Source organism: Lycium ferocissimum, chromosome 9, assembly GCF_029784015.1.
Source record: "Lycium ferocissimum isolate CSIRO_LF1 chromosome 9, AGI_CSIRO_Lferr_CH_V1, whole genome shotgun sequence".
Taxonomy (NCBI): domain Eukaryota; kingdom Viridiplantae; phylum Streptophyta; class Magnoliopsida; order Solanales; family Solanaceae; genus Lycium; species Lycium ferocissimum.
Genome location: NC_081350.1, coordinates 51,419,960 through 51,439,543, shown reverse-complemented (window position 1 = coordinate 51,439,543; position 19,584 = coordinate 51,419,960). Strand labels below are relative to the sequence as shown.

The 19,584-nt window shown below is 35.6% G+C and overlaps 1 protein-coding gene across 1 annotated transcript; it reads left to right on the top strand.

Annotated features, from left to right (window-relative positions):
* Nucleotides 1-8: 8 nt before the first annotated feature.
* On the top strand, nt 9-13,215 carry LOC132031229 (uncharacterized). Its single transcript, XM_059421111.1, has 11 exons — nt 9-176; nt 695-950; nt 1,034-1,250; nt 2,672-3,024; nt 3,122-3,658; nt 4,971-6,162; nt 7,697-8,038; nt 8,166-8,403; nt 9,177-11,830; nt 11,974-12,104; nt 12,730-13,215. Exons 1-11 carry the CDS (start codon nt 83-85, stop codon nt 12,992-12,994), a joined length of 6,279 nt encoding a protein of 2,092 aa, XP_059277094.1. The 5' UTR covers nt 9-82; the 3' UTR covers nt 12,995-13,215.
* The last annotated feature ends 6,369 nt before the right edge of the window (nt 13,216-19,584 follow it).

Sequence of the window (19,584 nt, the reverse complement as noted above, 5' to 3'; positions counted from 1 at the left end):
CTCTGATGTTAAGTATAAAACGTACGAGAAAAGATATCTTCCAGGAAGGTGTTTTGGCCCGTATTCCTTTATTAATGTTCCCATGGGTAAAGAAGAAATGGATTATGTTGGACATAGCCGAAGAAATATGGTTGAGGTGGCATTAGTGATGAAGATGGTGCATAACTTGTTTAAAGGTATACTTGTATTAATGAAACCTACCCTTTGTGGTTGGAATTTTTCCTGAAATGCTCTTTTGTCTTCTTGCCTTAATAACTACATGTACCTTTCTCGAAATCAACATTAATGTTTTGTCCTGTTCAAAGCGTGACGTAAGATGGTACCAATAGGTGTATCAGGGTATTGAACGGACTCATTTAGTCCCAATATTAGCAAAAATAAACAAGTGTATTATTCAAACGTGGCTGTGATTGTGCTAGAATCTTTGATGAAGAACTCCTAATAACCCAAATTTTGTCCTTGGGCTTGTGTCGTCAAGTCTTTGATTGCGAAATGTTTACTAGCAAACTTGATTATACGCACAACTTGATTTGTGTATTGTTCAAACGACTGCACTCTTTCAAATATTAGGTTGGTTCTCTCTTAACTAATGTTTAATTGGGTCTTTGCATGTGTTGGAGGTTCTTTGTGGCTTAAACGCTTTTCGGGTTTTCTATTTTAGTTTTTGTTATCTTCTTCTATACTTTGTTTGCAGCTTGGAGTGACTCGAGGAAGAAACTCAGCATTGGTATTATATCACCTTATGCCGCTCAAGTTTTGGCCATACAAGGTAAACTTGGGCGGAGGTATGATAACCTTGAGGGTTTTGAAGTTAAGGTGAAGTCAATAGATGGATTTCAGGGAGGGGAGGAAGATATTATAATAATATCTACTGTGAGATCTAATCATGGAGGATCAATTGGCTTCTTGTCTAGTCTTCGAAGGACTAATGTTGCTTTGACCAGGGCTCGGTACGGATCAATCTTTTTCGCTGTTTAGTTCCATTTGGATATTTATTCGTCTAAGCTGACGTCTCGGGGTTTTAATCTTGTAGACACTGTCTATGGATTCTTGGCAATGAGCCAACATTACATCAGAGCAACTCCGTCTGGAAAGCATTAGTTCTTGACGCCAAGGATCGGCAGTGCTTCTTTCATGCCGAGGAAGACAATGATATGAGGACCACAATTTTAGATGTTAAGAAAGAATATGATCAGCTTGATGATTTACTTAATGCGGATAGTATTCTGTTCAAATCTCAGAGATGGAAGGTACATCTTATGCTTTGTAAGTTTTTGAATTGTGTCACTCACATAGATTTAGACCAAAGGATGCATTTGGCTATTTTACATACTCCCTCCATCCCAATTTATGTGAAGGTGTTTGACTAGGCACAAAGTTTAAGAGAAAAAAGACTTTTGAATCTTGTGGTCTAACATAAGCCATAAAAAATACTCTGGCTGTAAATCATTTCATAAGGGTAAATTGAATTGTTACTAAATATTAGAAGGGAAAAGGGTCAAAAATACCCCTCTACTTTGGAAAAAGGGCTAAAAATATCCTCCGAACTTATTTTGGGTCAAAAATACCCCTCCCGTCCTTAAAGTTTTCAAATATACCCCTGCCTTGACGGAAATTATCCGCCAAAATAGAAATCATTCTTTGCTCCATCATTTAAACCCGACCGAACTAAATAATAACCCATAAGATCCTTATTCCCCCAATACGTAAGTATGAAGATTGAGAGAATTGGGGAATAAGGGGATCTTATGGGTTATTATTTGGACACGGGTTTGACTAATGATTTTGGGTTAGAATTTCCACACATGAAAATTAAGGACGAGAGGGGTATTTTTTGACCCAAAATAAGTTTGGAGGATATTTTTTTTTTATTTTCGACCCTTTTCCCATATTAGAAAGATGTCATTCTTTTTGGGACTGACTAAAAGGGAAAGAGTGTTGCATAAATTGGGACACTGAGAGTATTTTTTTCTTAAATACACTGGTTGAATATGACACGGGGTCGGTTAAGTGTAATGAAGTTATGGCACCATGAATAGTCAAACACTTGAGTGTTGGGTCCGCAACCTCTCCTTTTTCCGTTGTTATTTTTCTTGTATATTGAACTCCAAGTGTGATTTGTTAGGGCCTATTTCCATGAAAAGAATATATACTTCTATGTTGCTCACAATTGTTTATGTAAATGAGTAAAGTGTGAAGAAAGTTAGTTGTTGATTTTCATTCTCTTCTTCAAAAGTTTTAAACCGAGGATAAATATTTCATTTTTGGATTGCTATACCTACTTGTAATGTCTAAGGCGGCTCATGTGTTTCTTCTCACTTCTGATTGTTTGTTCATGTAGTTTGTTTGAAACATTAATGGGTTATGTGTGTTGTCTTTCTTATGGTTCACCTTAACTTCTAATGTAACATTTTGCATTAGCATTACCAGGACTCTTCCTCCCGGTGCATCTATTAATTCTATGTTTAATGTGTTCTATCAGTTATTGTCAATGCAAACATCAGTCTTTGTCCATTTTATATGTTTATTCTTTCTTAGTGTGGGCTTCACTCATTCAAGGTGCTAAACTTTGTTCTTGTATTATTTGTCCCATATACATACGTTTTTTGGTTCCTGTACTAACGAGTTTACTTGGCCATCTTGGTGTATTGTCTTCTACGTGGTTTCTCAGGTACTCTTTAGTGACAATTTTAGAAAATCATTTGGAAAGCTAACATCTTCTCGCTTGAAGAAATCTGTGATAAATCTTCTGGTTAAGTTGGCTAGTGGATGGCGTCCCAAGAGAAAGAATGTGGATTCAATTTCCGAGAGCTCATCTCAAATTGTAAAACAATTTAAGGTTGAAGGGCGTTATGTCGTTTGCTCTGTTGATATTCAGAAAGAATCCACCTATACTCAAGTGCTGAGGGTGTGGGATGTATTGCCCTTGGAGGAGGTCGCAAAGTTGTTGAAACGTCTCGATAACATATGTTCAATGTACACTGATGAATTTATCAATCTTTGCAAGGAGAAATGTCTTGAGGGGTAAACTGGTTCTTTTGTGCTCTATAGATTCGAATATTACGATGAACTGCTATTGCTTCTTGTAAATTCTTGTGTTAACGTTTTCACTTTTGTACAGGGACTTGGAAGTTCCAAAGAGTTGGAAGCTTTGTCGTGAGATTGTTCAATATAAAAGCATTACTGCGAGCAGTTTGAATGATGAATCAACTGGTGCAATAGATGGTAGAAGTTATGTTGAAAATTCAAGAGTCAGCGAAAGCCTATTGTTAATGAAGTTTTACTCATTATCATCTGGTGTTGTCAATCATTTGCTCTCCAATCACCATGGTGAAGAATTAGATCTCCCTTTTGAAGTTAATAACGAAGAGAGGGAGATAATCCAATTTAGGAGAAGTAGCTTTATCCTTGGTCGCTCAGGCACGGGAAAAACAACAGTTTTGACCATGAAGTTATTGCAGAAGGAGCAACAACACCACAATTCTATTGAAGGATTAGACAAAGCGGCGAACAAAGAAGTAAATCAATGTGCAGTGGCAATAAATGAGGAGATTCAATGTGTAAGAGAGGCTGGCAGGGCTACCTTGCGCCAACTTTTTGTAACAGTTAGTCCCAAACTTTGTTATGCTGTCAAACATCAGATTTCTCAGCTAAAAAGGTGAGATCTAATCTTTTTGTCACAGAGTTTACTGGGATTGCTTGTTTTAAGAAGCTACACGCTTCATCCTTGATGACTAATGAACTTCTTAACTAGTTTTTGTTTGTTTTTGGGGTGGGTGTTTTTTCCTAAAATTACAATAATCTATAATGTGTTGAGAAAGAATAATTAAATTAGTTCTCAAAGGTGTGATTTAGCAGTCAATGAAGCTTAGAATAAAGACCAGGAGAGACTTGGAAAATTCCTTAGTAGGCAATAAAGTGAGGTGATTTTGAAATAATCTTCATACGATCATTCATACTACAATTTGGAACATTTTGTTATAGATCTAGGGCTTTGGTTCAGGGGTAAGAGCACAATGCACGATCTCGGCTATGCACATGTCATGGGTTCGAACCCGCTGCACCAACAGAAAGGTGGAGAGAGGGCGCATTCTCCACCGAGTTCGAGCTGTGCGTCACTGGCCCTCGGGGATTTCTAGGTTATTTTGTAAGAATTAGTTATATGCTTGATTGTTCTGTACCTGGCGTATGCCTAACGAGAGCTAGTTGCCATGGTTATTGATGTTTCGAATAAAGTTTAATTAATCTAGAAAATTCATCCCAGATGAATTGATAAATCTAAGGTGCTTTGAGCTCTTAACCATAAAAACCACCGAACAGTAGTATGACCGAATGTGAAAATGATGTAATCTTTGAGCAGCAGTTAGTTCATTTACCCTCTCTGAATTCAGCAAAAGGTTACAAGATGCTGTTAATATTCGTAATCTTTGAGCAGCAGTTAGTTCATTTACCCTCTCTGAATTCAGCAAAAGGTTACAAGATGCTGTTAATATTCCAAGGCATAAGCATTACTCAACGCTACCTTTTATTTTTTGAACAACTTCTGCTCCTTGACCTTTCTAAACCTTTATTGTCAAAAAGAAATTTGCAACGTAGAAAAGTCTATGTTCTTAACCTTTACTAACACATGGTATTTGCATTTCCGAATTTGATTTACCTCATGAATAAGTAAGGTAGGAATGTGGGTAGTTAAACTATTCACATGATAAGAACTCATCCCATAAATTTGATGATTTAGTGAGCTAGTTTAAATGATTTGGAGCTGGGGTAGTTGTAGGTTTTCACACTTAATTGCATTTTGTTTTGGTGTGATTATGTTTTACTAGTTCGGACATGTTCTTCATCATACAGAGTCAATGTTGTGGCTATAACCTTCGACAAGGTTTTTATTTTTGTTCAATTTAGAGGTGTTCAACCTGATCCTTTCATGATAATTCGTGTTTCTCTAATTGGCATTCTTAAATTTGCAGCTTTGCTTGTGGTGGAAGTTTCTCAGCAGAAAGTAGTTTTGAAATTGATGAGTTGGATGGGACGACACAATTTAGAGGTCTACCGAACTCTTTTATTGGCATTCCATACATGAAGTACCCTCTTGTGATCACATTCCATAAGTTCTTATTGATGCTTGACGGAACCATAGGTTCTTCCTACTTTGATAGGTTCCATTTGAAGTGGGAATTGTCTGAAGACATAAGTTTGAGGTCAGTTGCTCTACAAACTTTCATTAGGGAGAAAGAGGTCAACTATGACCGCTTCTGTAGCTTGTATTGGCCTCATTTTAGTACTCAGTTGACAAAGAATCTTGATCATTCGAGGGTGTTCACTGAAATACTTTCTTATATAAAAGGAGGGTTAAAATCAGGGGATTTTCATGATGGGAAACTCACCAAAGAGGCTTATAGTTTAATGTCTGAATGTCGGGTCTCTACTATAAGTGCAGAAAAAAGAGATAGAATATATGGTATTTTTCAGGATTATGAAAAGATGAAGATCGAGCGTGGTGAATATGATATAGCTGATGTCGTTAATGATCTTCATATTCGGCTAAAGAATCAGCATCTCGATGGTGACAAAGTAGATTTTGTATATATTGATGAAGTTCAAGATCTCACAATGAGACAACTAGCCCTTTTCAAATATATTTGTAGAAATGTTGATGAAGGGTTTGTTTTCTCTGGTGATACAGCACAAACAATTGCTAGGGGGATAGATTTCAGGTTTGAAGACATTAGGAATCTATTCTACAATGAGTTTGTGATGAACTCAAGGGGTGATGAAGTTGCTGGAAGAAAAGATAAAGGACATCTATCACGTGTCTTTCAGTTGCTTCAGAACTTTCGGACACATGCTGGTGTACTCAAACTGGCGCAGACTGTAATTGATTTGCTGTGTCATTATTTTCCTCAATCTGTTGATTTCTTGAAACCTGAGACTAGTCTCATATCTGGTGAGGCTCCAGTATTGCTGAAGCCTGGAGCTGATGAAAATGCAATTATTACTATTTTTGGAAATAGTGGGAGTATTGGAGGAAAAATAATAGGTTTTGGTGCGGAGCAGGTCATATTAGTGCGGGATGAATCTGCAAAAAAGGAAGTCTCTGGTTGTATTGGAAAGCAAGCACTTGTTTTGACCATTGTTGAATGCAAAGGCCTCGAGTTTCAGGCAAGTCCTCAGTTTGCTCAATTAGTATTCTTGGGATTTCAATTGTTAACGTCAAACAACTCTATTTTGTTTTTAATGATAGTTGACAGATTTATGTGTAGCCTAGCTGGTTTTTAATAAGCCTCTACTACTTGCATATGGATCATTTACTTAACCCATCTACTAGTATCCTTTTGGAAGTATATGAAGTGAGCTATACCTCCTGTTGATAGTTTCAGAGAACCCATAATGTGCCTAAACATATACTCGTCCGTTTCATTTTACGTGTCTTAGATTGATGGTCTTAGACATGCCATGTGAGAAGTTGGAATTATAGAGTTACTTTAAATATAGAAATTGATGTTTTTTGAACGGACTAAAAAAGAAAGCAAGACATATAAATTGAAACTAAGGGAGTAGTTATTTAGTATTGGAATGATATGGAAGTAAGACACATAAATTGAAACTAAGGGAGTTGTTATTTAGTATTGGAATGAAATGGACCGGAATAGAGAGAACAGAGATAGTTTCACATAGCCAACCCCAATTAGCTTGGGATTGAAGCCTACTTGCTAGATTGGTTACTTACTTGACCTGTTAGATGCATGCGCATCAACGCGGATGAAGAGTGAATGGATAGAGCAAAATGGACCTGAATAGAGCTGACTGATACAGATTCATATGGCCAACCCCGACTAGCTTGGGATTGAAGCCTAGTAGGTAAAATATAGTTGACCTGTGAGATGCATGTGCATCAAGGGAAATGAAGAGGTCACACAAGACAGTTTTTGGCTGGATTGCTGCTATGAGCTATCTTGGTCTTTATTTTGCAATGTGTTTCTGACCATCTCCCATAAATTTTTACCTACATTTGAGTTTCAAAGTCAAAGTGCATTTGTCTGTGTCATTTAGTTTTACATTTTATGCAATCGCCAATAACTATAAACTGCATAAAGTTACTGTCTTGTGGAAAGTATATAATTTCAAGTACTTCATCAGCATACTATTCATATGAAGATGTTATTAATGCATCTATGTATTGCTTGTATAAAGTTCATTTGATCGAAAAGTTGCAAGGTGAATTTTAGGATATCTGGATGTAGGTTTATTTGAGGCACATTCCCTGGCTCATAGCTCATTAGGGTTGTAATTTCACTTTTGGGTAAGGGTGGAATGGCCGAATGAACTAATTTATCTCAACCAACTTTACATTTTAGTAGCAAAGAACGGTGTATTGAAATGCGTAGTTTGAAGAGCTTAAACACTGTAAAACATGCTCTGCTAAAGCTTATTATCCTTTGTATTGAATTCTCCTTTATCATTTTTTTTTTTTTTTGGTTTCCCACCCGGTGTCCGATACCCGCATTGGAGCCCGACTATATCCGGATTCGCGCCGCGTAGGGCTCCATTTGGGGGAAGTGCTCCCTACCAAGGATTTTTCCATACCAGAGCTCGAACCCAAGACTTCTGGTTAAGGGAGGAGCACCACATCCGTTGCACCACATCCTTTGATGGTCTCCTTTATCATCTTATTTCCTTCTTTGATCTTTTGTAGGATGTATTGCTATATAATTTTTTTGGGTCATCGCCACTTAGAAATCAGTGGAGAGTGGTGTATGAGTTCATGAAAGAACAAGGTTTAGTAGATATATCCTTCCCAAGTTTCTGTGAAGCACGACATAGTCTCTTGTGTTCCGAACTAAAACAGCTTTACGTTGCTATCACTCGAACAAGGCAAAGGTTATGGATTTTTGAAAGTATAGAAGAATTTTGCAAGCCTATGTTTGACTACTGGAGAAGGTTGTGTCTAGTGGAAACAAGGGTAATAGATGATTCACTCGCACAAGCAATGCAAACTTCTAGCACTCCAGAGGAGTGGAAGTCAAGGGGAATTAAGGTCAAGTTGATTCGCCTTGTCTTATTGTTATTAACAAATTCATCTGTTCAAATCTCATTCTTGTGTTGCTATATGCGCCTCTTAGCATTAATTGACTTTGATAAAGTGCATTGGTGTTATGATGCAGCTCTTCTGGGAGAAGAACTACGAGATGGCCATCATGTGCTTCGAAAAAGCAGGTGAAAAGAATTGGGAAAAAAGGGCGAAGGCAGCTAGATTTAGGGCAGCTGCTGAGCGAATTCGTGATTCTAATCCCACAGAGGCTTGCACCTACCTGCGTGAGGCGGCTGAAATATTTGACTCTATTGGGAGGTTCGAGTCGTCAGCAGAATGTTTTTATGATTTGAGGGAGTATGAAAGGGCAGGTAACAATTGGTGTTTACTTTCTCAAGAGTTCCGTTCTTGCTAGGCATTTTCTTTGCCTCTTTAATTGTGTACCTTTTCTAGTGTTTTTATTATAGAACATTTCTTCATTTCCATTTATCAAGTACTTGCATCCAGTTTTGAGCTCTAGTAATATACATCTCAGAACATATTACCAAGAGATATTGAATTGTACTTCTATGCTAGGTAGACGTCTAGGTACTTATTTAAGTTCGTGCCCTGTGCCAAGAGAACTATGTCTAGTATTTAAGTGGAGAAGATTGCGGTTGACCCAAAGGGTTGAGTCCAGAGTCCAGACTGATTTCTAGGTCATAAAAAAGGACCTCTGTGGACATATTTCTTGGGTTACATTCTTCTTTCTGCAAATCCCCGCTTCTCCTGTCATTCCTTAAACCTTAGAACAAAAAATCAAAGTCAGTGCCCTTTTTTTACATGTTGATTAGTTAAATGAAATATATTTGGATCCGACAGTAAAATCATCAGTTAAAATGGTACAAGTGGTACCCTACCTTTATCAAAAAAAAAAAAAAAAAAAAAAAAGGAGCTTCAAGTGGTTTATTCTAGTGCCATGGTTATCTACAGAGCTTATTGCTCGAGTGACAAATATACAATGTTTTTCTTTCTTCTGCTTTTGAGCTCTATGTGTTTTGAGTTGATGACTAGAGAATCCTTTCCCAGTCTTGCTTTTCATCACCGTAACCTTATAACATGACTAAATAGTGTTGTTTTCTTATCTTGTTAAACTTATTCGCAGGACACATTTATTTGGAGAAATGTGGAAACCCTGAATTAGTAAAAGCTGCCGAGTGTTTTACACTGGCTGGATGCTATGAGCATGCTGCAATAGTTTATGCAAAAGGCAATTATCTCTCAGAGTGCTTGTCTGTTTGCACCAAAGGGAAATTTTTTGACCTGGGATTGAAATATGTCGAGTACTGGAAACATGATGCTGCTCAGTGTAGTACTCTGGGGAAAAGAGCGGAGGAAATTGACAAAATTGAGGGGGAGTTCCTGGAAAACTGCGCTTTTAATTATTTTGAGCTCAACGACAGAGGTTCCATGATGAAATTTGTGAAAGCATTCCCTTCAATTGACATGAAACGCAATTTCTTGAAGTCTCGTGGGTGCCTTGATGAGCTGCTATTGTTGGAAGAAGAATTAGGAAACTTCACTGAAGCTGCAGAAATTGCTCGAATGGAAGGGGATATTCTTCGTGAAGCGGATTTAACAGGGAAGGCTGGGGATTTTGACAAGGCATGTTCTCTTGTTCTTCTTTATGTTCTCTCTAACTCTCTGTGGATCTCGGGAAATAAAGGCTGGCCTTTGAAGTCGTTCCCAGAAAAGAAGGAACTTTTGGAAAAGGCCAAGTCATTTGCGAAGCTTGGATCCAACTTTGAGACCACACACACTGTGGTTAAAGTTTTATCAAATGAGTCAAGTGACTGGTCCGGCTTGAAGCACATTTTCATTGCATCTCAGAAATGTGAAAGTCTAATTGGTGAATTTTTGTGTTGTAGAAAAATATTGGATGTTCATTTTGAAAATCATGCGGCAAAGTATGTTTGGGATGATAATTCATCAGTCAATATACTGAGTTCGGAAGAATTGATTATGTCCGGCCAAGTCAGTGTCAGAACACTACTTCACTTTTGGAATTTGTGGAGGAAGACTATCTTTGATCTTCTTGAATCTCTTCAGGGCCTTGAGATAAAAGACTTTGGTGAATATAACAGCTTTTGTAATTTCTGCCTAAGTTACTTTGGTGCTAGGAAGCAATTGAATGATATCAATGTTACATATGCACTGTTGCATCCTGCTGCTGAATGGGTTAAAAAAATTCAGCAAAGTTTCATCAGACGGAGCAAAAATATGGTATTTGTTGATGCTCGGCATTTTATTTATGCCGCTCGACATCACTGGCATACCGAATTACTTATTGTTGGTTTGAAGGTTCTGGAAACTCTTGAATCCATCTATAAGTCGGCTGCAACTTCAATGTCTCTTTTCCGGCAAAGCATGTGCCTTCTGAATATATATGAGATTGCAAAATTTTTAAGTGAGTCTAAGGACCTTGATTCTAAGAGTTTTGAGTGGAAAATACGGAATTTCTTGACACTGTCTACCAAATACTTTGAAAAAGCCTTCCCCCTGGACCCACGACAATCATTGGTGGATAATATGATTTCTCTAAGGAGAAAAGAGCTTTCTCGTGACTTGCTGCAAGAATTCATCCATCAAGATATTAACACCAAAGGTCTTCTGAGCTATGGACAGGTTGGAAGGGTGGTGATGATATGGCTTGCCTCTGGAAAACCTTCTCAAGATTTGTACAAGAAAATTGTTGGAAGAGTTCCAACAAAATCATGGAAATCATTCATGGAAATTCTCAGCTGCATTAAAGAAACGGAAGAATCTCAGTCAGGCAATGCTTGTGGAGGCAAAACTTCCGAGTCTCATGAAGTTTTTTCATCAAGCAATGAAGCTAAGGAATTTACATTAGTTCAGCTATTCTGTGAAGCATTACAAGATACCTATAATGTGAACTGGATCAGACTAAATGACTATATCTCCCCTGGTTGTTTCTTGTATCTTGTTGAGCGCTTTTTGATTTTGGTGTCACAGTGTCAGGGATTTTTTTTCACTACAAAATCTTCATTGGTGGAATGGCTGATTTCTGAGCAATCTGAGGTCCTACCCCCTTCCAAGGTTGCCATAAACAGGCAGTCTTTGGAAAATTTTCATCATTTTGTTCTTATGGTGGTACAACAATTCATTTCCAATAAACATGGTACATGTCAGTGGATTCACCAAATGAAAATCAGCGTTGATGCATACTATAAGCTATTGGTTATGAGATTGGTTGTTATCCTATGCTGCTTGTGTGTGAACAGTGGGAAATACTATGATGTTCTTTTCCATGTGCTCAGAAACAATGATGTTAGGAACCAGCTTCCAAAGAATTTCTATGGCATTCTTCTACCAGGAATAAAGCGGAAGTACATTCAAATCAGTGAAATTGGCAAAGCTTTTCAAATTGCCGGAGATCCTCTTTTGTTGGTCAACCTGAGTGAGAATACTACCAGGAACTATTCTAATGTCATTCATGTGCAGTTGGGAACAAACTGCAATATAGAAGGCATTATTCACTCGCTGTTTCCGGCTAGAAATGTGTCGCAAGCTCCTACTTCCACAGTTCCAAAAGTCATGACTAATCCATTTGCTACATCTCCCTCGAATCATGGTGACCAACCGGAGAATTTGACAATGCCATTTTCGGAAGTCTCTCCTCCGTCACAGAAGAATCTGCAACAAGTGAATTGGGACTTGTTTCGGGAAGTATCTGATTCTTTGAAGCTTATGGGCAGTGACAATAATGGAACTACCTCCGCTGTTGCTCAGAGGATGAAGGTAATCCTAATTCTATTTTTTAATTGTAACTTGGAACTTTGTAAAGCTTTCTGCTAGGTAAGGATTAAATTGTTATTATCATCATCATCATTATTATTATTATTATTATTATTATTAAGGTACTAAACTTATTAATTTTCAAGGAGGAAATAAATATGCACATAAATTTCTTGACTACTGCCATGGAGAAGCCTTATACTGGTGAGGACATGATTGAGGAAGTGCGAAGTATGCTTCAGGAGCTGCAACAGCTCCATTCATTGTTGGATACGAGGTATGTTGGTCTCTTACCATTGTATTGTATACTCGATTTTTTTAAGGATGAGAGTTGTCTTTATCCAATTGGATCAAGGTAAATGGAATTCCACACCCTTCCCCAAAAATTGACTTGAATCATAAGGGGTTGCTGGGATCACAGTTGTCAAGATGAAATTGTTTATGTTCGAAATATATGTTAGTGTGTAAAATACATTTCTAAATGATTCTTTCTTGCTAGAGTCATGTCATCTTTGAAATTGCAGCCTTAGCTCCTGAATATGGCGGAGTCCTGTAGCTTTGTGTTAAAATTCATTTAATGTGTTCAGATAATTTATACAGAACCCAGTAAGCAAATATAATCTGCAATCCAGAACCCATAAAGTAAAACTCTTGGCTCTGCCTCTGGTTCTTGATGTAATCCTTTGTTTAGCCCTTTTCTTTTATAATGTCCTTTTTAGTTTTTAGCAAATATTTTGTGCTAACTACTTCTGCTTAGCTCGTACATACTCAAAGAATATATTCTTCAACTTGGTCTTAGTACTTGTACTCATTTTGTCACGCTTGCACATATATTGTGTTGAGGAAAGAGCCATTTTTCAGAATAAAGACTCCTGATAAAGTGCTGCCTTGATACTATACAGTAACTCGGAAGTAGCAAATGCTGAACAACTGTTGAAGAGCTTGCTGTCAAGAAAGCCCAAGGTTGAAGCTTTATTGAATCTGAGCATTGTACCAACAACAGAGAAGGATTGTGAGGAAAAAGGCGATACAGTGTATGGTGAAGTCGAGAAGATTGAGTCGCCATCTGTCACCACCAATTCTGAAAGCAATGCTGAAAGGAAGCAGCCAGAGAAAGTGAAGGGCAAGTCCAAGAGATCCAAAAAGGGAAAAGGAAAGAGGAAGTAAACTTTATTGTATGCAGAAGTGTGTTTCGAGCTCCTAAACTTTGTACATTATTTAATGCTGCTTTAATTATTGCTGAAATGGGCATGGTTTAATGAAATGATTATTTAGCCTCTGTTGGGATGGTCGTTACCCATGGTTTCATAATGTACAGTATGGTATTGTATAATATAATATGGTGTTGTGTCGTATTGTATTGTAGTAATGAATACAATGTTTGGATGGACTGTATTGTTTGTTATGGTTTAATAACATTTTTATTGTTTGGTTTGATTGTATGGTATTGTATAATAACATGTAAATTTATTAAAATACCCTTAACCCTCAATTACAAACTAGTTTTGTACATATATATATATATATATATATATATATATATATATATATATATATAAAAACTACGGTAAGGGATAAAATAGGAACTTTAAAAAGGGAAAAGGACATAAAGGGCCGTCTGGCCCAAACTATTTCCACCGGATGGCTCATGTTTATCCAAACCCAAAGTAGCCAGTGCGACCTTTAAAGTCGCCACTAAAAGTCCGCTGTAGAAAAAAAAAAAAGACTATTTGTGGCGGCTTTAGTCGCCACTAAAGATCTTTTTTTTTTTTTTTTTTGTAAAAGCCACTGAAGATCAACTATGTATAGAAAATGTATCATACATATAAAAAATGTATTATTGTTGTAAGAATATGTATCCCTACCGTATATGTATAGAAAATGTATCATAGGTTTTTATAATTGTTGTGTAATTTGTATATAATAAATGTATCATCAACGTATACTCACTAATCATACATATATTAGGCATTAGTATGTACATTATACATTGATTATACACTAATGATTCACATATGATACATATTCCATACATAATATGTATCATCAACGTATAATCACTAATCATACATATATTATACATTAGCATGTACATTATACATTGATTATACACTAATGATTCACATATGTATCGAAAATGTATATCTATAGAAAATGTATCATAGGTTTGTATCATTGTTGTGTAATTTGTGTATAATAAATGTATCATCAACGTATACTCACTAATCATACATATATTATACATTAGTTATACATTGATTATACACTACTGATTCACATATTATACATATTCCATACATAAGTATAGAAAATGTATCATTGTTGTATAATTTATGTATAAACTATATCATTATTATATAGAAAGTGTATCATACGTCTAGACAGTGTATCATACGTCTAGACAATGTATCATACATATACAATATATAAACTGTATCATTCTTGTATAGAAAGTGTATATAAACTGTATATTCTTGTATAGAAAGTGTATATAAACTGTATCATTCTTGTATAGAAAGTGTATATAAACTGTATCATTCTTGTATAGAAAGTGTATATATAATTCCAGCATATGTATATAAACTGTATCATTCTTGTATAGAAAGTGTATTATACGTATAAAAAATATATCATACATATACGTATAGAAACCGTATCGTTGTTATATAGAATATGTGTCACTACTGTATATGTATAGAAAATGTCTCATACGTATAGAAACTGTATCATTATTGTATAATATGTGTATAATAAATGTATAATTAACGTATAATTTATATTTAATAAATGTATACTTACTAATTTTATTAGTTTGTAGTTGATATATTTTAGTTTGTTAAGTTTTCGATGATGGAATCTTTAGTTTATTTATTTATTTAGTTCTTCTTTTTTAATCCCTAGTAGAAGATAGAAAAATAAACGGAAGTTTGCAGTGAACCTTTAAAGTCGCCACAAAAGTGTTTTGAGATATTTCTTGAAGGCTCAATCAACGTATAAATATACACATACTATACATGTTTTGGAAATTTTTTTGAAAGTTCAATCACTGTATAAGTATACACATATTATACATATTTTGAAACACTTATGGAAGGCTCAATATGAATTTTAACCTTTAGTGGAGACTTTTTGAATTGCCACTAAAAAAAAAAAGGTTGATCTTTAGTGTCGCCACAGAAATATATATATATTTTTTTAATAAGGCATTTGGGCTGCTGGGCCGGCCAGCTCTCGAGAATAGTTTGGGCCGACAGGCCAGCTCATGATATTAGGCCCAAAGGTGGGATTATTCCTGTTGGCCATTGTATGTCCTTTTCCCCTTTAAAAAATATGTAGATGGTGGGTGGGGGTGGGTGGTTGTGGGTGGGGGTGAGTGGTTGTGGGGTGGGGCATCGGATGGTGGAGTGGTGGTGAGGGTAGTGGGTGGTAGGGTGGGGGTGAGGTGCGTGGTGGAGGGTGGGGGTGGGGGTGGGGTGGGTTTGGGTATCACGGAGGAGGGTGGATGGAGTGGGGGTATAATGGGAGAATGAAATATGTAACCACGCAAAAACCACCAAATTTGTGGTTACAAAAATTGAACTTTTTCATGGTAATATAACCACGGAATTACAACGAGTCTACAACACGATACAACATAATTTTAAAAATAATGGAAAAAGACATGGTTTCATAGAAAACAATACAATAATGATTCTGAAGAAATAAGGAATCAGCTAAGTAGCTATCGACATTTCAGAGTTGTTGTTCAATAGTCCAGTGGGAACTTTATAGGATGACGGATTTGGACGAAAATTAGGTAGTTGACCAATTTTTGAGCCGACAATCAAAGTTTAGTCACCATTTTAACTATAATAAAAAATAGCAATTTTTAAGGCAGGAATAATCTCTGGCAAACATATTCCTAACTAAAACATTGTGACGACCCAAATTATCACCTAGGCCGCGACAGGACACCTGACGAGCTACTATCCATGTAAGGCGAACCCTCTAAGTTAAGATATGTAATAATTACGAAATAAAAAAGATTATAGTCTCAAACTGTACATATATAATAGACAAGTGCGGGAGCTTAGGTTAAATACAACCCCAAAGTATATAAATCGTGGAGCTTCTAATATCAGGGCTACAAGATATGAGAGCTCGATAAAATAAAAATACTAAGTCTACTATAGAAGAAGTAGCGGCCATGGTGAAATTGTGGCTCACCTCAATTAAAGTGACTGATAGAAGCTGGAATTACGGGTCGGCTGCCTAGTCACCACCTACTCACACACACAAATAACAAGTGTGAGTCTAAAAACCCAACAAGATCATCGACTTACCCTCTCAGCTTACCCTTAGAGCAAGTTCATAGAAAATCATTGGTAATGCATAAAGACATAAAACAATGCTATACATGTATCATATTCATATACAAGTAAAGCAGTTGGACTAAAATTCTTTGGTATAAATAACAAGAGTAGACACAACATGATAACTATAAATAATTGTTATTTATTGCATGAATGATCAGTCCCAAACAGAGCATCAACCTCACGTCTTATCCAACTTTGAAGCGTAGGAGACTGACTTACCTGGCTCAGCAATGCAGCAACCTCCCGTCTTACCCGGTCTCACTAGCACTACATGACTAGCTGCTCGACTTCATCGTAGCATGCTTAACTAGGTGACAATGAATGCTCCAACGTTAAGACTCAACAGCTAATCAAATATCACAACATGCTCAAGAAGTATCAAATAGTGTAAAAACACAATAAGTAATCCTCGAGGTATAACTACATACTTCATAAATACCCAATCTAGTTCATGCTTTCCCACTCTCACGAACTAGATGATTTAAATGCACACAAGCATCACACATAACATGTTTTTTGAGAAAAACAAGCAAACTAGAGTTCAAGCCTCACTTGCCTAAATTCCGATAGTCCAAACCTTACTTGAGGTGCCAAAGTCCACTCAAATGAGCACCAATGACTGCAATCTATTTAAATTCAAAAATAAAGGGCTCAAATTAGTTTATTAAAAATATTTTCATAATTTTAGGACACCTTTTGATCAAAGACAATTCTTGGTCAACTCAAGCCCGACCCTAGAATCAACAGCCCGCAAGATGTGAAAAGATATGGAAGAAAATTATAAGGGTCTTCAAATATTCAGCGTTTATGTTAAAACAATAGAGGAGAGGCTTTTAGAGAGTTTCACACTCTTTAAGATATGGCAAAATCAAAGACAGAGAGCTGATACACAATCAGAAACCAAACTTTACCACAAAGAAAACTTTTCAGATTAAAAATCCAAATGTGTTTTTTTTTTTCCTTCTATGAATGTTGATTTCTAGTAACATGAACTTCGATTCGCAGATTTACTTGGAAATATTAATAGTTTTTAGAAGAAAACGATTTAACAAAAAAGAAATTTACAAAATTAATCTAACAAAATTATGTTAGAAAGGGCAAATTTTTCTGCACATAATTGTTTTACATTAATAATAAATAAATTTAAGAATCGTTAAGAAAAAATTAAAACAAAGGTGGCAAGTGTAATATCCTAAACCGCGAGGGTGTTATGAAGCCAAAACTGAAGGCAAGTCTTTGAAATAATTCATGGTTATCATTATACTAGCGAAATTGTCCGCGCTTCGCTCGGTTATACTAGTAAGTCAATAAGTATAGTAAAAAATAAAGTAAATATAGTATAACTTTTATGAAAAAATAATCTTTAATTAATTAAATGTGTTATCACATAAATGAGGCAAAACTTTATTTTCTCTCTTCACATAACTTAATCAATAATCAAATAAAACAAACCCAAGAAAAGAGAGAAAACAATACAACTTAGGGTCAGTTCTGAGATGGCTTGTGCACCAAAATTACCTAATATGCGTTACAATAAACTGATCAAGTATCAATCTGAATTAAAATTCATGTCTCATCCCTTGCATTCACATGATAAAAGTACATCTTCTATAAAAGTATAAATATAAATGAGAGATACAAATATTGAAGTTTCATTCCTATTAAGAATAGTTAAGTTATATTTGATCGATTTTCACCCTCCATCTATACTGACTAGCAAATTATGCCCATGTGATGCACGGGGCCCAATATAATTAATTTGGTTACTTAATTTAGTTATTATTATGATTTGCATATTTTACAAAAGATACCGCGATTCTCCTTAGTGAGTCTCCATATTTTTTTTTCTTTTCGTCTTATTTTTTCCCTTAATTTCTCCATTGTTGTTAAAATTTGTCCTACATGTCAAGTTTACAATCACAAGAGTCAAAGGATATTTTATTATATTATACACATTTTTAATTTAGAACCACAAGATAATCTATCTTTATTTCTTAAACTCCATGTTTAGTCAAATGTAGAAACTTAAATTGATATAGAGGGAGTATATGCCAAATGACAAAAATGAAAGGACAATTGAGACACTGCGGACACGTGAGGACTTAAAAAGTAAACACACAAGCGGTAGTATTAATGTTAAACTTCTGAAATGTACACATGTTAGTCCTGACTTAGAGTACACATGTTAGTCCTGGCTTAGAGTACAATTTCAGTTGCTTTTTGTATAACTTATTGTTGCTCTATTCGTTCACTTGGGCGTTTGTTGTTAAAAAATAAAAATTAAAAGTTTGTCTTATTTTGGTTATGTTCGCCTCTTTTTATATTTAGTACGTTAACAATTCAAATATCCTACATATCAAGTTTATAATCACAAGATTCAAAGGATATTTTATTATATTATCCACATTTTTAATTTAGAACCACAAGATTTGAAAGTCTATCGTTATTTTTTAAACTCCATGTTCTTTATTTTTTAAACTCCATGTCTAGTCAAACGACACCTAAATTGAGACAGAGGGAGTACATGCCAAATGAAGAAAATAAAAGGACAATTAAGACATTGCGGACCTGTGGGGACTTAAAAAGTAAACACACAAGAGGTAGAATTAATGTTCAACTTCTGAAATGTACACATGTTAGTTCCTGCTTAAGCACAATTTCAGCTGGCATTTGTACAACTTATTGTTGTTGTGTTCGTCCACCTTGGGCGTTTATATATAAGAAGAAGAAAAATATAGAATAGAAAAATAGACATATATTTTTAGTAATGTGGCCAAGTAATATGGGACGAAGAGAGTACTTCATTTTTACTCCCTTCGTTCACTTTTACTTATCCACTATTCCTAAAATAGATTTTCATTTTTACTTGTTATTTGTCACATATCAAGATAAGACAATTTTTTTTCCTGTTTTACCGTTAGCATTAATTACTCATTCCAAATCATTTTCCAAATCCAATACAATTACTCTAACAATTAATATGGGGCATCATGGTAAAATATACACTTTATTTATTATTTCTTAAACAGCGTGAAAAGTCAAAAGTGGACAAGTAAAAGTGAACGGAGGGAGTATTAATTCTTAAAGAACGTGAAAAGTCAACTATAGTAATGTGGCCAAGTAATATGGGACGAAGGGAGTACTTCATTTATTATTTCTTAAAGAACGTGAAAAGTCAAGTAATGTGGCCAAGTAATATGGGACGGAGGGAGTACTTCATTTATTAATTTTTAGATAGCGTGAAAAGTCAAAAGTGAACAAGTAAAGTTTACGGAGGAAATAAATATGTGTTGGAGAATTAAAATTGAAGTGCATACATGTATACATGAGAAGAGAATAAATATTCAGCAAGAACGTGAAAAGTCAAAAGTGAACAAGTAAAAGTGCACGGAGGAAACAAAT

Coding starts and splice junctions, on each gene's coding strand:
- LOC132031229 (XM_059421111.1), top strand. CDS start 83: ATGGGTAAAGAAGAAATGGATTATGTTGGACATAGCCGAAGAAATATG. Junction 177..694: donor GGTGCATAACTTGTTTAAAG/GTATACTTGTAT, acceptor CTTTGTTTGCAG/CTTGGAGTGACTCGAGGAAG. Junction 1,251..2,671: donor TCAAATCTCAGAGATGGAAG/GTACATCTTATG, acceptor GTGGTTTCTCAG/GTACTCTTTAGTGACAATTT.